General features: G+C 39.1%; 1 protein-coding gene across 2 annotated transcripts in view; it reads right to left on the reverse strand.

Moving 5' to 3' along the window:
• Positions 1 to 15,910, reverse strand: part of si:dkey-110c1.10 (unconventional myosin-Vb) — a 53,758-nt gene that overhangs the window by 2,045 nt on the left and 35,803 nt on the right. For both annotated transcript variants that reach the window (XM_057840295.1, XM_057840297.1), the window contains 10 exons: positions 15,669 to 15,763; positions 15,502 to 15,610; positions 15,340 to 15,427; positions 14,416 to 14,538; positions 11,339 to 11,490; positions 11,170 to 11,259; positions 6,471 to 6,603; positions 6,122 to 6,377; positions 5,866 to 6,040; positions 5,639 to 5,719 (listed from right to left, as the gene is read on the reverse strand). In XM_057840295.1, coding sequence (XP_057696278.1) covers positions 5,639 to 5,719; positions 5,866 to 6,040; positions 6,122 to 6,377; positions 6,471 to 6,603; positions 11,170 to 11,259; positions 11,339 to 11,490; positions 14,416 to 14,538; positions 15,340 to 15,427; positions 15,502 to 15,610; positions 15,669 to 15,763 — 1,302 coding nt within the window. The remainder of the gene's footprint in view (positions 1 to 5,638; positions 5,720 to 5,865; positions 6,041 to 6,121; positions 6,378 to 6,470; positions 6,604 to 11,169; positions 11,260 to 11,338; positions 11,491 to 14,415; positions 14,539 to 15,339; positions 15,428 to 15,501; positions 15,611 to 15,668; positions 15,764 to 15,910) is intronic.

Consider the following 15,910-nt stretch of genomic DNA (forward strand, 5'->3'; position numbering starts at 1 on the left):
TCTTTCTACTCCAAACACGAGAACCTGTGTTTCTACCAAAAACTACTATTTTGGTTTCATCTGACCATAACACATTCTCCCAGTCCTCTTCTGGATCATCCAAATGCTCTCTAGCGAACCGCAGACGGGCCTGGACGTGTACTTTCTTCAGCAGGGGAACACTGATAGCCTTTGTTACTGTGGTCCCAGCTCTCTGTAGGTCATTCACTAGGCCCCCCCGTGTGGTTCTGGAATTTTTGCTCACCGTTCTTTCTATCATTTTGACGCCACGGGGTCAAAAGATCTTGCATGGAGCCCCAGATCGAGGGAGATTATCAGTGGTCTTGTATGTTTTCCATTTTCTAATAACTGCTCCCACAGTTGATTTCTTTACACCAAGCGCTATTGCAGATTCAGTCATCCCAGCCTGGTGCAGGTCTACAATTTTGTCTCTGGTGTCCTTCGACAGCTCTTTGGTCTTGGCGATAGTGGAGTTTGGAGTGTGACTGACTGAGGATGTGGACAGATGTCTTTTATACAGATAATTAGTTAAAACAGGTTCCATTAATACAGGTAACGAGTGGAGCCTTGTTTGACCTTGTTAGAAGTTAGACCGTTTTGAAGGCCAGAAATCTTGTTTGTAGGTGACCAAATACTTATTTTCCACTCTAATTTGAAAATAAATTCTTTCAAAATCAAACAATGTGATTCTGTTTTTTTTTTCCACATTCTGTCTCTCATCGTTTAGGTTTACCCATGTTGACAATTACATGCCTCTCTAATCTTTTCAAGTAGGAGAACTTGCACAATTGGTGGTTGACTAAATACTTACAACTGCGGGACCATTGGACCAAGGAGAAAGTAAACTACATGTTTTGTATTATGTCAAATTCTGGGATCATGGCACACTTTTTAATAAGGGGGTGGCTTGCATTTTGTGGGTTACAATGCTCCCCTGTTCACCGAGAAGGCCACTCGGCCAACGACCGGTGGCTTGTCACACACCATGATCACTTCCACTCCTCTTCGTGTGCCCACCAATAGACCACTATCCTCGGCTTGGGTTCGGGCAGCCCCCCCGAATGCGCTATTTTCGGCGTTCATTCCCCTCTCTCCCCTCTCTGCCTGCAGCAGAACGACAAGCTGTAACTTGCTCGCCGCCAGGGGCTGGCCGATCGGTGAAGACAATCAACCCCGCCGGCGTGTGTGACATGAGTCAGGGTAGTCTTGTGTAATTTTTTTGTTTTCGAAAGGCGAGAAAAAGACTTGGAAAAGCCGTTCGGTTCAGGTTGGCATGTCGGCTAGCTGTCACGCCTCCTGTTTTGTTTACGCTCTTTTCTCCATCTTTGAAGGAAAATGCAGGGAAATGACAAAAGCTGGACTAACTCCAGTGGCATAAAATACTGTTTCGAAGGTTGAGAAGTCGCCAGTTTTGACCATTATGCAATAATTTTGCCCTGTCGTACTGAAAAAAATGCATTTTTAATATTTAACATTTCATATTCATATTATTGTCATGACCATACGATTAATTTACCAACTGAGGAAAAATACTTATAAGAATATCCTGTATTGGAGTGGAGAGATTGAAAAACTGATGACAATTTGCTGCTGTCTGTCGCATATCTCTCGTTCTGAATCTTCCCCCTCAATGGGCTGAGTTCTAAATCAGCTGAAAATTGTTACCCTGCCGACGTCATCTTCCAGCTGGGGATGCTAGAGCGCTATATTGACAGGCGGGACTAAACGGCAGATTAAAAGACTCATTTCTCGGCATCTGCGCTTTGCCAAATTGTTGTATATAGTCTATTTGTCTCAAAATATGATTTTAATTCACATAATAATGCTATTTAAGTTTTTTTTTAATGCTGTCTCAGGCACTTTATTGCGGTGTGTTTTTGTAGATTACAAAGAAACAATGATAACATTACATACAGTAGATGACAGATACATAAACAGTGTTGGGAATAACGCTGTTATAAATAACGCCGTTACATAACGGCGTTATTTTTTCAGTAACGGGGTAATCTTACTAATTATTTTTTCCGCCGTTACAACGCCGTTATCGTTACTGACGGTCAAAAGCGTTGTGTTACTTACTTTGAATAAATTGAAGAAACTACCAGCCGTAGCGAGTCTGCTCTGTTTATTTGTCATCCAAGACTTGTGGTGCGTTCAGGTTCATGGCAATGAAAATAGTAAACAAGAACGATGGAGTTGCCGTTTGATACGGTCATAATGTGCAGGTCCTGCACCCATCCGCAGCAAAACTGTTTGTAGCTTTGTAGCGATTTGTAATTTCGGAATCGCTGATGAGTTTAGTAACATACACCAAACAATAAATACAGCAGAATGTCCATTTCGCATAATTGTGGAAGCCCGTCGACATCTTTACTCCATTTGTGTTCGGCTTGCTCGTAAGGGTCAACATTGTTCACGTCCTTAAGTTTGATCGCATATCTGTTCTTCGCCTTAGTAACGAGTTTGTCTCTTTATCGAACTGGCAAGTTAAAGTTTAATGTCCCGCGAGCCAGACCTGCTTCCAATATGGCTGCGTTGTTGTCAAATCTCACGTGATCCCCCATTCTGTGACGTAATCGCTCGAGCCTAATAGCGCACGTACTTCAGAGCCGGTGTTTTCACACACAAACTGGAACAGCGCGTGCAGCAAACACACACACGCAAAACAGATGCAGAGGGATATGATGGCAGAGCATTCAGAGGAAAATTTGTCCTTTACGAGGTGGAAATATAAACACTATTTCAAGTTGGTCGAAATTAAAGGAAAGAATATGCATGTAAAGTGTAATTTTTTGTCCCGGGACAAAGCTTTTGTCGACATCTGTGGTAAGCAATTCAAATCTGTTTATTTTTGTTGCACTTCAAGTGTAGGATAAATCTGTTGCTGGTGAGGTGCAATAAATATTACAAGTAGAGCTGTCCCGACTATCATCGATGACGTAAATGCGTCGACGGGCAAAACATACCGTCGACGGGTAATGACGGGTTAAAAAAAAATTACATGCGGATAAAGTTTAGAATGGCGGGCCCGCGCGATGCAAGCGGTTGTTAATGGCACCCCCAAGGGGGCCGCTGTTATTTCAATGTGACCGGCATTGTCAGATTGAGCAAAGAGGAAGAAAGTGGGCGAGCGAGATCGGTGAGTTGGGAAAGTGCACGGGTAGCGCAGAGTTCAGTTGCTGCATCCCTCACGTTTTTGTTTTGGTCAATAAAAGTAACCATAAAGAGCCATCCGACGCCTCTCGATGTTTTTATGCACGCCGCCGCCTTCCTGAGGAGGAAATCGGACGGACCGACGACAACGAGCCAAGTGAATCGCCGGTTCACTCCTCATTACGGCGTGGAGTTGAAAACACCGCCAATTACCAAAAAGGGCAGAATTGGTGACACGTGAAAGTGGCATAAAGCCAAAAAAAGCGGACCAGAATAGCCAGAGCCTGGAATTATTTCAAGGAAAATATGGAGGGTGCCACTGTGTGTACTCTTTGCTAAGCTGAGCTCGCATACCACGGTAGCACGTCGGCTATGAACGAACACTTGAAGCGCCGTCACCAGAGTATAATTTTCGAAGTCAATAAGAAACAACAAGCTAGCGGATTGTAAGTCCAAACAACTTTCTAACGATGTTTTTTAAAATGGAAGTTACCTTTATGTGCGTCGTATCAACGTGCATTTTTATTTAATACAATAATTAATATACCGGTACATATTATATATATATATATTTTAAATTATTACATTTATTGGAATCATGGAAGCTCCCACTTGGGGAAAATATATATGGAAACAGCAATGGCCTGCGTACTGTAATCCATGACTGCACTAATGTTACTTTATATTATAAAGTATCATTGTGTATATACATATAGTAGTATGCTATAAAAATAATACTATATATTTAATTTTTGTTACTGTGAGTATGTGTACCTCTAATTCAAAATAATTGTGGTAATATTTCAGTGTGCCCTCTATTTTCAGGTTAAAACAAACAAAAGTTGAGCAGATTTTCCCCTGCCCCCCCAAATAAAATGCGGAATGCGCACCAGAAAAAGCATCTGAACTCACACACAAAGTATTCTGAAAATGGTTGTCCGGGACATTGCAATTCATTTTAACATTTAGAACAATATAGACAATGACATACCACAAAAAGAGTAAGAATTGTTTTGACTCCTGTTAAAGAGGTGAAGTCTCAGTGTTTCCGTTTACTTTTTTTTGCACTAGTTAATGCCAGCAGCATTTGACATCATTGTTTATGATTTATTATTGATATTTATGTTATTTATTTATACGTTAATAAAGAACTTAGGTGTTCCAAAATGTTTATTTAGGGCTGTCAAAATTATCGCGTTAACGTGCGGTAATTAATTTTTTAAATTAATCATGTTAAAATATTTGACGCAATTAACGCACATGTCCCGCTCAGACAGTATTCTGCCTTTTGGTAAGTTTTACAGCAAGGCTTTTTGTGCTGTCTAACAGCGAACTCTTGTGGTGGCTTTGCGACATGGTTAATTGTTTTCTTGCCAGTTCAATATGGCTTCACGACGTCTCGGGCTGACGCCTACGTTGTAATGTTGTGCTTATATGATCCTTGGACAAGATTTGTCCGTAAGTATGGTTGTTGTAAAGAATGTACATATTATGTTGGTAAGCGAAATTTTATATTTTTTTTATGAGACACTTTTTGTTTATGTTTAGTGAACCTGTATAGCGTGCTAAGCTAACGTTGTTGCTAATGCAATGCTTGTGTACTTTTTTTTTTTTGTAGTTTTACGACGGTCTAAAGAGGACAATGGTTTGAGGCCATTTTATTAATAAATGAGATGAAAAAGGAAGTCTGATTATTAAGGCATCGTTCACTAGCTGTCTAACTTTGGAAAAAGTAGACGCTTCGGAGTGAGGACAGCATAGACAGATTTAAATGACAGTAGAGTGAAATGCCCACTACAGTCCTTATGTACCGTATGTTGAATGTATATATCCATCTTGTGTCTTATCTTTCCATTCCAACAATTTATTCTACAGAATATATAATTTACAGAAAAATATGGCATATTTTATAGATGGTTTGAATTGCGATTAATTGCGATTAATTATGATTAATTAATTTTTAAGCTGTAATTAACTCGATTAAAAATTTTAATCGTTTGACAGCCCTAGTTTTTTTGTTAATTAATAAGCTTCAACAACAATTTCATTAATAAAGTAGTAAAATATATATATATATATATATATATATATATATATATATATTAGATTAGTCGACTAATCGTAAAAATAGTCGGCTGACTAATCGGGAGGAAATTGGTCGTTTGGGACAGCCCTAATTACAAGGTTCTGTTCTTCTCTAACTGACTCGAATACTGCTCAGAAAATTTCAAATTCTTTGACATACAACAATTTCTTTTTAAAGTAACGGAAATAGTTACTTTCCCTGGTAACTAGTTACTTTTACTATAGGGTAATTCAGTTACTAACTCAGTTACTTTTTGGAAGAAGTAGTGAGTAACTATAACTAAATACTTTTTTAAAGTAACGTGCCCAACACTGTACATAAATGGCACTAAAGTGAAGTAGCCTGAACACATATACGGCAAATCTTCCATAGTCGATGTGCGAGTGGTGCAAGCAGTACCTGGACCATGCGGATGAAATTGAGCGAGACTCTTTCGTCAAAGTCACCATGAGGCGTGTAGTTGCTGAGAATCTTTACAATCTGGGTAATAAAATACATTTATAAAAAATAACAATATTACGTACAGGACAGACTGGAATAAATAATTTCACGTGTCAAAAACACAAGCATAAACACAATGATATAAGAGAATTCTGATGAAAAAGGTTAAATCAATTTGGGTTCACCTGCTGGCTGTTGAGAGCGCTGCACGCTTGCACGAGGGCCTGCGCATCAGCGGGAGAGTTCTTGCCCACTTGAAGCAGCTGGGCGGCCTGAATGAGCGGTGCCAGCGAGGAGACGGCGCCCTCTGTCTGCAGTCGCCGGCTCCGCAGCCAATCCTCCAGCTGACTCACGTTGAGCCTAAAAGTACACAGAAAAAAACAGCCCATTTAATTTAAAAAATGGCACAACTCAACCTCTTTTTGTACTTGTTGACGCGACCGTATGTGTATCCCACGACTGCAGCAACACACGTCCTTCCGGAGCAGCAAATTGTTGAGTGCCACGGCAGCCATGAAGTGGGCGAGCTGGTGGAACGCGCATTCCATCAGCGCCACGTGCAAAGCCTGACGGGACATGGCGGCGTGGAGGGCCGTCAGTTCTTTCAGCACCCGGGTTACGCTGGCATCATCGGGCTCGGGGCCCGCTCTCCTGCCAAGGCCCGCCGGAATATCTTCGCTCTCCAGCAGCGCGGCGACTGAGTAGCGGAAGAAAGAAGTGGAGGCAGTAAAAAAATTTTTTTTTTTTAAAAGTGTAAGTAATAAAACTGTGGTTAGGCTTTTGGGTTCACCTATGATGTTTTGCAGGCGTTTTTCTGTGATGGAGACAAGCTGCTGGTACGCCTGGATGCGAAGCTCGCTCAGCGAGTGGCGCAAATCTTTCACGTCAAATGTCAGCGTTAACAAGTCCTCGGAATCATGCGTCTGAAATATACGCAAGGTTTTAAAAAGGTATCAGATACTACAGAATCTCTTGGTTGTCCATGTTTAACACTTTAAAACCAAGTGCAGTCTCATAGAAAGTGCTGAAAACTAACAAAAGCATGAAATACCGTATTGCTCCCGAATATAAGACGGCCCTGATTATAAGACGACCCCCTCTTTTACAAGACTCAAGTTTGAAAAAAAACTTTTTGAACACCAAATTAATTTTTATACAGAAAATAATTACAGTACATCGGAAACAAATGATTATAACAATATATTTGAGAGAAAAAGCATGTTATTTTGCCTCATTCAAATCTCAATATCTGAACATTTAAATATGTAAACTAAAGTGCAATCACATTCAAAATGAATGGCTTCTGGTTTTTAAAATGTAAAAATAAACCAATCTATTGTGATAAAACAACAAAATTGCAATAACTGCATTAAACATCAAAGTGAAGTCTAACTAGTCTTGAAACAAATCTGAATAAGGAAAAACAAAATGCAAACTGGTTCAACTTTAGAGTGGCTGAGATCTGTCATGACAGGACATCGCTTCAATGATATCTGGCACCATCTAGCGTCGTGAACATAGGCGGAGTTTTGACTTTTGGGGTAGGGGGGGCACAACATTTTGATGACCCCAAAACACAGTGTCAGCAATAAAATTAACTTACAAGTATATTTAAAATAATAAGTTGACAATGAGCGTTTTTTGTTTCCCATCATTCTTGAGGGGAATTCTAAATCAGGCTGCATAGGCAATACTTTTCGCCAAGATAGTCATTCATTGAATATGGTATGCCCGCCGGTGTCGTGCCAATGTAGTTACCCCAGTCAAAAATTGTATCCCCTGGGTGGAGCCATATGGAGGTAGATTTCTGTCTTTATTATTCAATCAAAAAAGTTGCTTTAGTCAAAATATATATTTTAAATTAAAAAAAATGTGTTTGAATGCAAAAATAAATTTTAAACTCATAAAATGCATGTGAAAGATATTTTTCTTTGATTAATTTAAAGATATATTTTTTGATTGAAGTTTTTTTTTTTTTTTTGATTGAAGTAATGCTGATTGGTGTTTGGGCCACATTTTGGTCAGGACATTTTTCTCTTTATTATTCAATCAAAAAATAAGTTTCTTCAAAAAATATACATTTTCTAAAAGAAAAATCACTTTAAAAAAAACCACAAAAAAAAAGACATTTCAATCATAGAAAAAAGTTTTTGAATGTGAAAAAAATCTTTGATATTGAAAAATGTGCATTTGAACACTTAATTTTTTCCATTGAAAATTATAAATATATATATATATATATATACATACATATATATTAGAGAAAAATATTTTTAAATACTTTTTTTTCTTTGATTGAATAATTTTTTTTCTTTGATTGAAAAATATTTTTTTTCTTTGATTGACGCAATCCTTTTTGTGTTTGGGCCATATTATGATTAGGACATTTGTGTTTACATCATTCAATCCCCCCAAACATTGCTTCAATCAAAAAAAAAAAAAAAATATATATATATATATATATTTTCAATCAAAGAAATAATTAAAAAAAAAACTCTATTATATATATATATATATATATACATATTATATGCAAAGTAAATGACTGTCTAAGGTGCTCGAAAAATAATTTTGACCAATTATGAAAATGCTCTTTTGTTTATTTCATTCATTTTTGTTGCTTTACAACATATATATATATATATATATATATATATATATATATATATATATATATATATATATATATATTTATAGGAAAGTCAATTACATGCAATGACACTTTTCGGCCACCAAGGGGGTTAGGTAGGCCCCTTGGGCCCCCCCCCCCAAAATCCACTTATGGTCGTAAATGGATATACTGTCTAGACCGCGAATATAAGCCGACCCCCCTCTTTTTCAGTCTTATTTCAATGCAAAAAACACCGTCTTATATTCGGGCCAATACGGTATTAAAGAAACATTTAAGGAAAAACACTAACTAGAATATGCGATTTCTGGGAAAAATAAAGATTGCTTTGCTTTCTCCCTCTCATGGGTCACGTCCTGTTGATTTTAAGTGACTTCCTATTCATTTTGGGCCATCTTCAGGTCACTTTCTTGTTAACTCATTAGCTGCCATCGATGGCGCTAGATGTCCAATATGTTGATTCATTCGCCCCTCTGAGTCAACATGGTTTGGACATCTGGCACCGTCAATGGCAACCAATGAGTGACCCTGTTCAGAGGTGGGTAGTAACGCGTTACATGTACTCCGTTACATTTATTTGAGTAACTTTTTGAGAAAAATGTACTTCTAAGAGTAGTTTTACTAAGCTATACTTTTTACTTGAGTAGATTTGTGAAGAAAAACGCTACTCTTACTCCGCTAAAATAGTCCATATACTAGTAGATAACATTGCGCTCAGAAAAAAAATACTAATGTTTAAAAAAAAAAAAAACATAATAATCCAACAAAAATAAAAGCAGTTACTCACAGTGTTACTCATTACTTGAGTATTCTTCTCACCAAATGCTTTTTTACTTGTATTTTTTTGGACAACTTTTACCTTTTACTTGAGTAGTATTTTTGGAGTAACGCTACTCTTACTTGAGTAAAATTTTTGGCTACTCTACCCACCTCTGGCCCAGTTAAGACTAAAACTATAGGTCTTCTGTGGTTTTTCAATTTTTCAGTACAGTGATGCACAGCCATTTAAGGGTTAAAAACACATAAAAGAGTCTTAAAACAAATTCCAAAATGCATGGGCAACCAGTGGAGAAAGGAGGCTAAAATGATTGTTATGTTTTTAATTGAGATGGTTTTTTTTCCTTGTAGACCATAAGAGCAGTGATAACCAAAATGATGCTAACAGGAAGCCCCCTTAAACACACTTGTCTTAAAAATAGCTCACCAGTGATGCAAAACTGTAAGAATTTAAATATTTATGAATTTTTGACTTAGTATGTGTTTTTTTAACTGTATTCCATATATTGTTTTTAAAAATTCAATGGAAATAGTTTTTTTAAATCTTAATTTTTCAAAATAATAAATTCTAGAACGTTAATTTTGATTACACCACAATATTTTTGCTCAAAGTTACCATGCCTACTAAACATAAGGACTCTCTCAATACTAAGAGGATGTCAGATTTCGAATGTCCCTCCCCGTCCGCCCTCCCTCTGGCTGGGTGGGGGCCGTGCCCCTGGGTTGGTGCCCGCGTGGCGTCACCACTCGTCTGCGTGGCTGTCGCACGCTTGGTGGGGCTCGCGTGCGGTTGGATGTGATGGGGCGCGCTCGGGTGGGGGGTCGGTCGCCAACGAGCTTACACTCACGAGGGATTCACACGATTACTGGGTTCTAGATAACAGAGTTGATTTGTGTACACTCTTCCCCTTTCAATCACTTAGCTTATAGACTCCCCCACCCCTATCCCCTTCTTTCCCTGGTCAACAGGCCCCCCACACGGTGTCAACCGGAAATACATCTAGCTGACGATAGCACCAACATGTTAGTAGTTAGTGTAGACCACGGGTGTCCAAACATTTTGCAAAAGGGGCCAGATTTGGTGTGGAAAAAATGTGGGGGGCCGACCTTGGCTGACGTCCTTTACGTAGAACAATATATTTAAGGAAATTTTAGCAAGCCATTTTTTGTGTCGCATTTGCTGTATTATATTTTTTAATTAATAATTTCAACAATCTGGCAAACTAGCCTTTGTGGCGTTCTCTTTTACTCTCGGGCTCATGCGAAATACTGGTGCTGTGAAATTAAACTAGCTTCAAGTTGCTTCAATTTTTCGCTGCGTATCATTCCTGTAATCTTATCGTACATGTCAGCATTTCTTGTTTGGTAATATCGCCTCACATTGAACTCTTTAAAAACAGCAACTGTCTCTTTGCAAATGAGGTAGACACAGTTGTTGCCTGTTTTAGTGAAGAAATAGTCCAATTTCCACCTATCCTTGAAGCGTCGGTCGTCGCAGTCAACTTTTTTTTTTGTTGATAGTCGCCATTTTAGAAAATTGGAAGTAAGTGGTCACATGGGGTAATGTTGCTTAGAGTGCTGCTGCCTTTTAGTTGGTAAATGAGGAGCAGCATTTAGTGTGTAAGCTACTTCATATGCTGGTAGCAGTACAGCTGACCAATTTATTAAGTCTGTGTGCAGGCCAGACGTTACTGATTTTATGACAGAGGCTGGGGGCCGGGTGAAATTTGACCACGGGCCGCATTTGGCCCCCGGGCCGGACTTTGGACATGTCTGGACTGTAGACGTGCAATGTATAGCTTCTTGTTGTTTGTGTTTTTCTTTCTTCTCTTGTGTTTCTTTTCTTCTGTTCCCCATAACCCCTTCCTGTTCGCTGTTTTGTCATAATAAACGAGGTATGTGAATAATCACAATGGGAGTATGTCATACTCTCAATGTGAAACATTAAAACTGTTTAGACCAACCGGGCACTCAGACTTCCATTCTCCGTGTCAAACAGCTGAACAGGACAGGTTTAAAAAATAAATAAAAATACTAGGAGGATGCTCTGACATTACTGAAAGGCTCTCAAACAGTACTGAACCTGTTCGGTGGAGTGTTGAGTCAGCAGGTCGTGCAACAGACTGACGTTTTTCAGCCATAAAGCAGTCATGTCTGAATCGTTGTTGTGTTTCTGCAACAAAAAAAAAACAAAAATAAATATCGCTGCATGTACATTACTATGTATAGGCTCTTGTGTCTGTTATGTTTACTTTCAAAGCAGTTTTCATGGAAGCGACAGCAGCGCGACATAGCGACGAAGCTCCGCTTTGATCACCCCTTCTGTCCGCCTGTCGAACACATAGAAAGACCACGTTGGCCGCCAGCCCGGGAGAGAGCGTTGCACCCACGTCCGCACGCACGTCTGGAACCAAACATGCAATCGGATCATGTTAGCCAGGTTTGTAGATTAGTTCATTTCGGTTATGTTTTTTAGACTGCCCGGAGGCAGAGCTCAAGTTCTTAACTTTGTTCTTTTTCTTGTTGTTGTTCTTGGGAAAATTGCTTCCACTCCATTGTTTGTAAATGAATCGGAATGAAATTTGGTAGGTATATACTAGTTCTTTTTTTATGTCTCAGGGTTAGGGGTGTAACGGTACACAAAAATCTCAGTTCGGTACGTACCTCGGTTTTGAGGTCATGGTTCGGTTCATTTTCGGTACAGTAAGAAAACAAAATGCAAAATATAAATGTGCTAGTTGTTTATTACACACCTTTGTGCTTTCAACAATAGGAACATTAGTCTATACAAAGCTAGAATTCTGCTCAAAAAGTAGCGGGTATTTAAAGATAATCCAACAACAATTTGCCTTTCAGACCCCTCGTATTGGTCAGCTTTCTTTCTGAAAGAAAGAAGAAAAAAAGAAGTCCTGTGCTAAAGAGAAAAGCAATCCCAGTGACAAAGATTTTAACATGTATTTTACAAATGAAATGCCTCGATGAATCAATTTTTTTTCTTATGAACGCTTTTCAAAAGCTTTACTGGTGGATTTTTTCAAGTTAAAGCGCCACACAGAAATTAATAAATTTAATTGTGTAAGCAGGATCTGTGTATTATTCTTATTATTTAATTAGAGGTGTTTTAGCTCATTTCAATTTATTTTATTTAAATTGGCTATTATTTATTATGTGTTTATATTTTACTAATGTGATGGAGTATTCATTTATATTGTGTATTTTATAAAGATGTCCGCTCACGTCATTTTCAAAGCATCGGGATCGGCAAAAAAATATCGGCCATGCATTTTTCAATTAAATCGTTTTCTAATTGTATTTAACGTTACAGACATAATATGTTATCAAATTTATCCCAATAATGGCGGTAATGAATTTTTTTTTTTTTTATGTATCACGTTAAAATATTTAACGCAATTAATGCATGCGTTGCACAAGCCACTCACGCATTGTCGAGCTCAATTTGTAATGGCGCCATTTCACCTATATAGAGAGATAAAAGGCAGCGTAAAATGAGTAGAGTGAATTTTGGCAGCCTTTGGAGCCTTTTTTTAATTGGCTAAAGCCTTACAATCCCTCTCCTTACGATTAGAACTATCGTGGGAAGCAATGTGGGGAAGAAAGGTAGTAAATGATCTTTTTCTTAACACCCGAAGTTATTCCCCAACGCAGAGAAGATATATCAATTGGTAACACTACGCACAGTCATGGTTCCACTTCCCATCATGCATTGGGGCATGGCTACAGTATCATTTACTGAAAGCTCAACAAATACACTAGATGGCAATATTTAGTCACAATATACAAAGTCATAAGTCTTTCTATCCGTGGATCCCTCTCACAGAAAGAATGTTAATAATGTAAATGCCATCTTGAGGATTTATTGTCATAATAAACAAATACAGTACTTATGTACTCTATGTTGAATGTTTATATTCGTCAGAGTTTTATTCACTTTTTTCTTAATGCATTGCCAAAATGTATATGATCGGGAAAAATTATCGGGAATGACTGGAATTGAATCGGGAGCAAAAAAAAAGCAATCGGATCGGGAAATATCGGGATCGGCAGATACTCAAACTAAAACGATTGGGATCGGATCGGGAGCAAAAAAACATGATCGGAACAACCCTAATATTTTATGTTGTATAACTTTAGTTCCTATGTGAATATTAGTTCCCACTTGTTTTGTTGTGGTAGGAGGGTTTTGTATTGAACACGGGGCCGTGTTGGTTATTATTATAGCAGAGAAGACAGCAGTAAATCAACAAAGACAAGTCAACTGTGCCCCAATCTACTACTCAAGAGATCTGATGGACTCAAAAAGTGGGTTACGATTGCATATTAGTTTGAAAATCGACTGGATCCACTGATTTTTACACGAGTGACTTCCGGTCTGCCCGATCCTAGCTACCAGTAGTAGTATTGACCCAGGAGGGTCGCATCTCGCGTCAAATAATAAACTCTGCCGTTCTTTTTGCGTGTCGTGTTGAACCACTTTTGAGACGCGTCTAACACGCGGCCGCACTGCGACTGGTGTGCATTGGCTGATTGACTTTAATGCCCGCGTTTCACTGCGTTCTGGCGGCGGCCACGTTGTCGCGCCGTTGACATTTCTGGGTTAAACTGTGTTGATCCTCATTAAAGTAGAGAAGACGGAGTAAATATAATCTACACAAAGAAACTGTAACCCGATCGATTCACAGCCTCGAAAAGTAAGGGTTACATTACGTCAGAAACTCGTTCGGTACGCCTCCTTTCCGAACCGAGCACCACGTACCGAAACGGTTCAATGCAAATACATGTACCGATACACCCTTACTCAGGGTTGATCAATTACAATAATTGCGGATTTATGATTGCCAGTAGAGGGAGCCAGGAGGTCGTAGTTCATTTTGAACTTTTTTTTTTTTAATTCTTATTGTCATGGTCTGCCACTGCTAATGATAAACGTCAAATCCATTCGAGCTGGGATGGGTGGTATTGAATGGTCCAGTTTCAGTGCCACTGACAATGATAGACGTCAAATTCATTATTACTGGGACAAACTGAAAGTGATCGCTAATCATTTTTCAGTGCCATTGGCTGTGTTTGATCGGTGCCAGTCCCTCCCAGTCAAAATGCGTTATCAGAATCAATGGCACCCAATGAGTTAATTCATCAAATACAATTAAAGCTGTTACAACGGTAAGAAGATTGATGTGTTCATTGAAAGTGATAATATAAATTACCGCGTGGTGAACGTAAAATTTTTTGGGGAGGAATTGTGTTTTTTCTATCTATGAATGGCAACCATGAGTTATTGGTAATGTTGTAAAATCACCCCCTCACTGACCAGTGATGAGATTCTTGATTAGTTTGCTCTCATCTCGCCTCCTGCATTCCAGTAAACCAGCAACTGTGGGAGATTTCTGCTGCGGTGAAGAAGGACTCTCAGTGGAAAATGCTGATGGGAAAACTAGAAAGGAAACAAACTTTAGTAAATGTTGTGAGGTGCGGATGTCCAAAAACATAGAATACAGTGGTACCTCTACATACAAATTTTAATTCGTTCCAGGACCTGGGTTGTAAGTCGAAATGGTCATAAATTGAGCGGGATTTTCCCATAAGAATACATTATAATTAGATTAATTTGTTTGTCTAATGTGGCGGATGTGTTTTGCGTGCTGTACCTGAACGCGTTGGGTGGCTGACGTGAAAGAGAAAGACAGGTGCGGTAGAGATTTTACTTTCTGTTTTGATGTTCTGTTGTTAAAGTCAACTGCGGCGGACAGTAGGCTTGTTGTGTTGCACAAGTTCTGAAATAAATGATTAAAAACATAACAAAGCAGTCGATTTCTTTGGCAATGTTACCACAATAATAATTGTCACCTTAACATATAAAGACTGGAAAACAGGTCGGAGAAGTACCGTCGAGATTGTAGACATTCTATGTATTGTCGAGCCAGTTCACGGACACGCACACCACGCTGATATTTTTCTATCATTTCAATCTTCATTTCAATAGTGTCACTTTTTGTCACCACCTGCACTAACCTTCTTGGATCCCATATTGATTTCTCTCACAAGAAAAATCGCCATGCGTCATTCTTGCTGGAAAAACAAACTGCGGCGCTGTCCTAAATCGTCGTATTTCGAGCATGTCGTCGAATTTCGAAACAAATGGGGAGTCAAATTTTACATCGGATGTCGAAAAGATCGTGAGTCGAAGCGATCGTATGTCGAGGTACCTCTGTATCTCCAAAATACCGCTCTTTACCTTGAGTAATAAGTCGGCGAAATGTGACTGTGTTCCTTAGGTCCTTCCTCAGAGTTGCACACTCCTGATCGCGGGCCGCCAAGAGCTCCTTCACACAAAAGAATTAGCCAAAAGCAGTGGCATTGCATTGATCGCACCTCATTTGAACAAAGGAGAAGCCACCTGTTGATGAGTAGATGAACCCGAGCTAACCCGGATCAGCTGAACCTTCAACCGCTCCACTTCTTCCTCCCATTGACTGCGCTGACTTAGCAACTGGTTCTCCAAAAGCCTTCATACGACAGAACTACTAAGTTAGTCCTCCCGCTATGGAACGAGTCCAGACTTACTTGTTGGCCACACGTACTGCGTCGTACGCGCTGGCGAGGTCTTCTCCTTCCAGCTTGGCCTCATTGGTCAAACCCATCTTGTCCATCAGCTGCTCCTGCAAGCAGAATAGGAACTTCAGACAAGCTGTACATTTCGTCACATTAGAAGACAAGGAAGCATGGTACCCGCGGGTTATTTCAAGTATTAAAAAAGCATTGAATTTACTTTCCATTATTCACGGTATTAAAAGTATTAAATTAGC

The sequence above is a fragment of the Corythoichthys intestinalis genome, chromosome 7, assembly GCF_030265065.1.
Source record: "Corythoichthys intestinalis isolate RoL2023-P3 chromosome 7, ASM3026506v1, whole genome shotgun sequence".
Lineage (NCBI taxonomy): Eukaryota > Metazoa > Chordata > Actinopteri > Syngnathiformes > Syngnathidae > Corythoichthys > Corythoichthys intestinalis.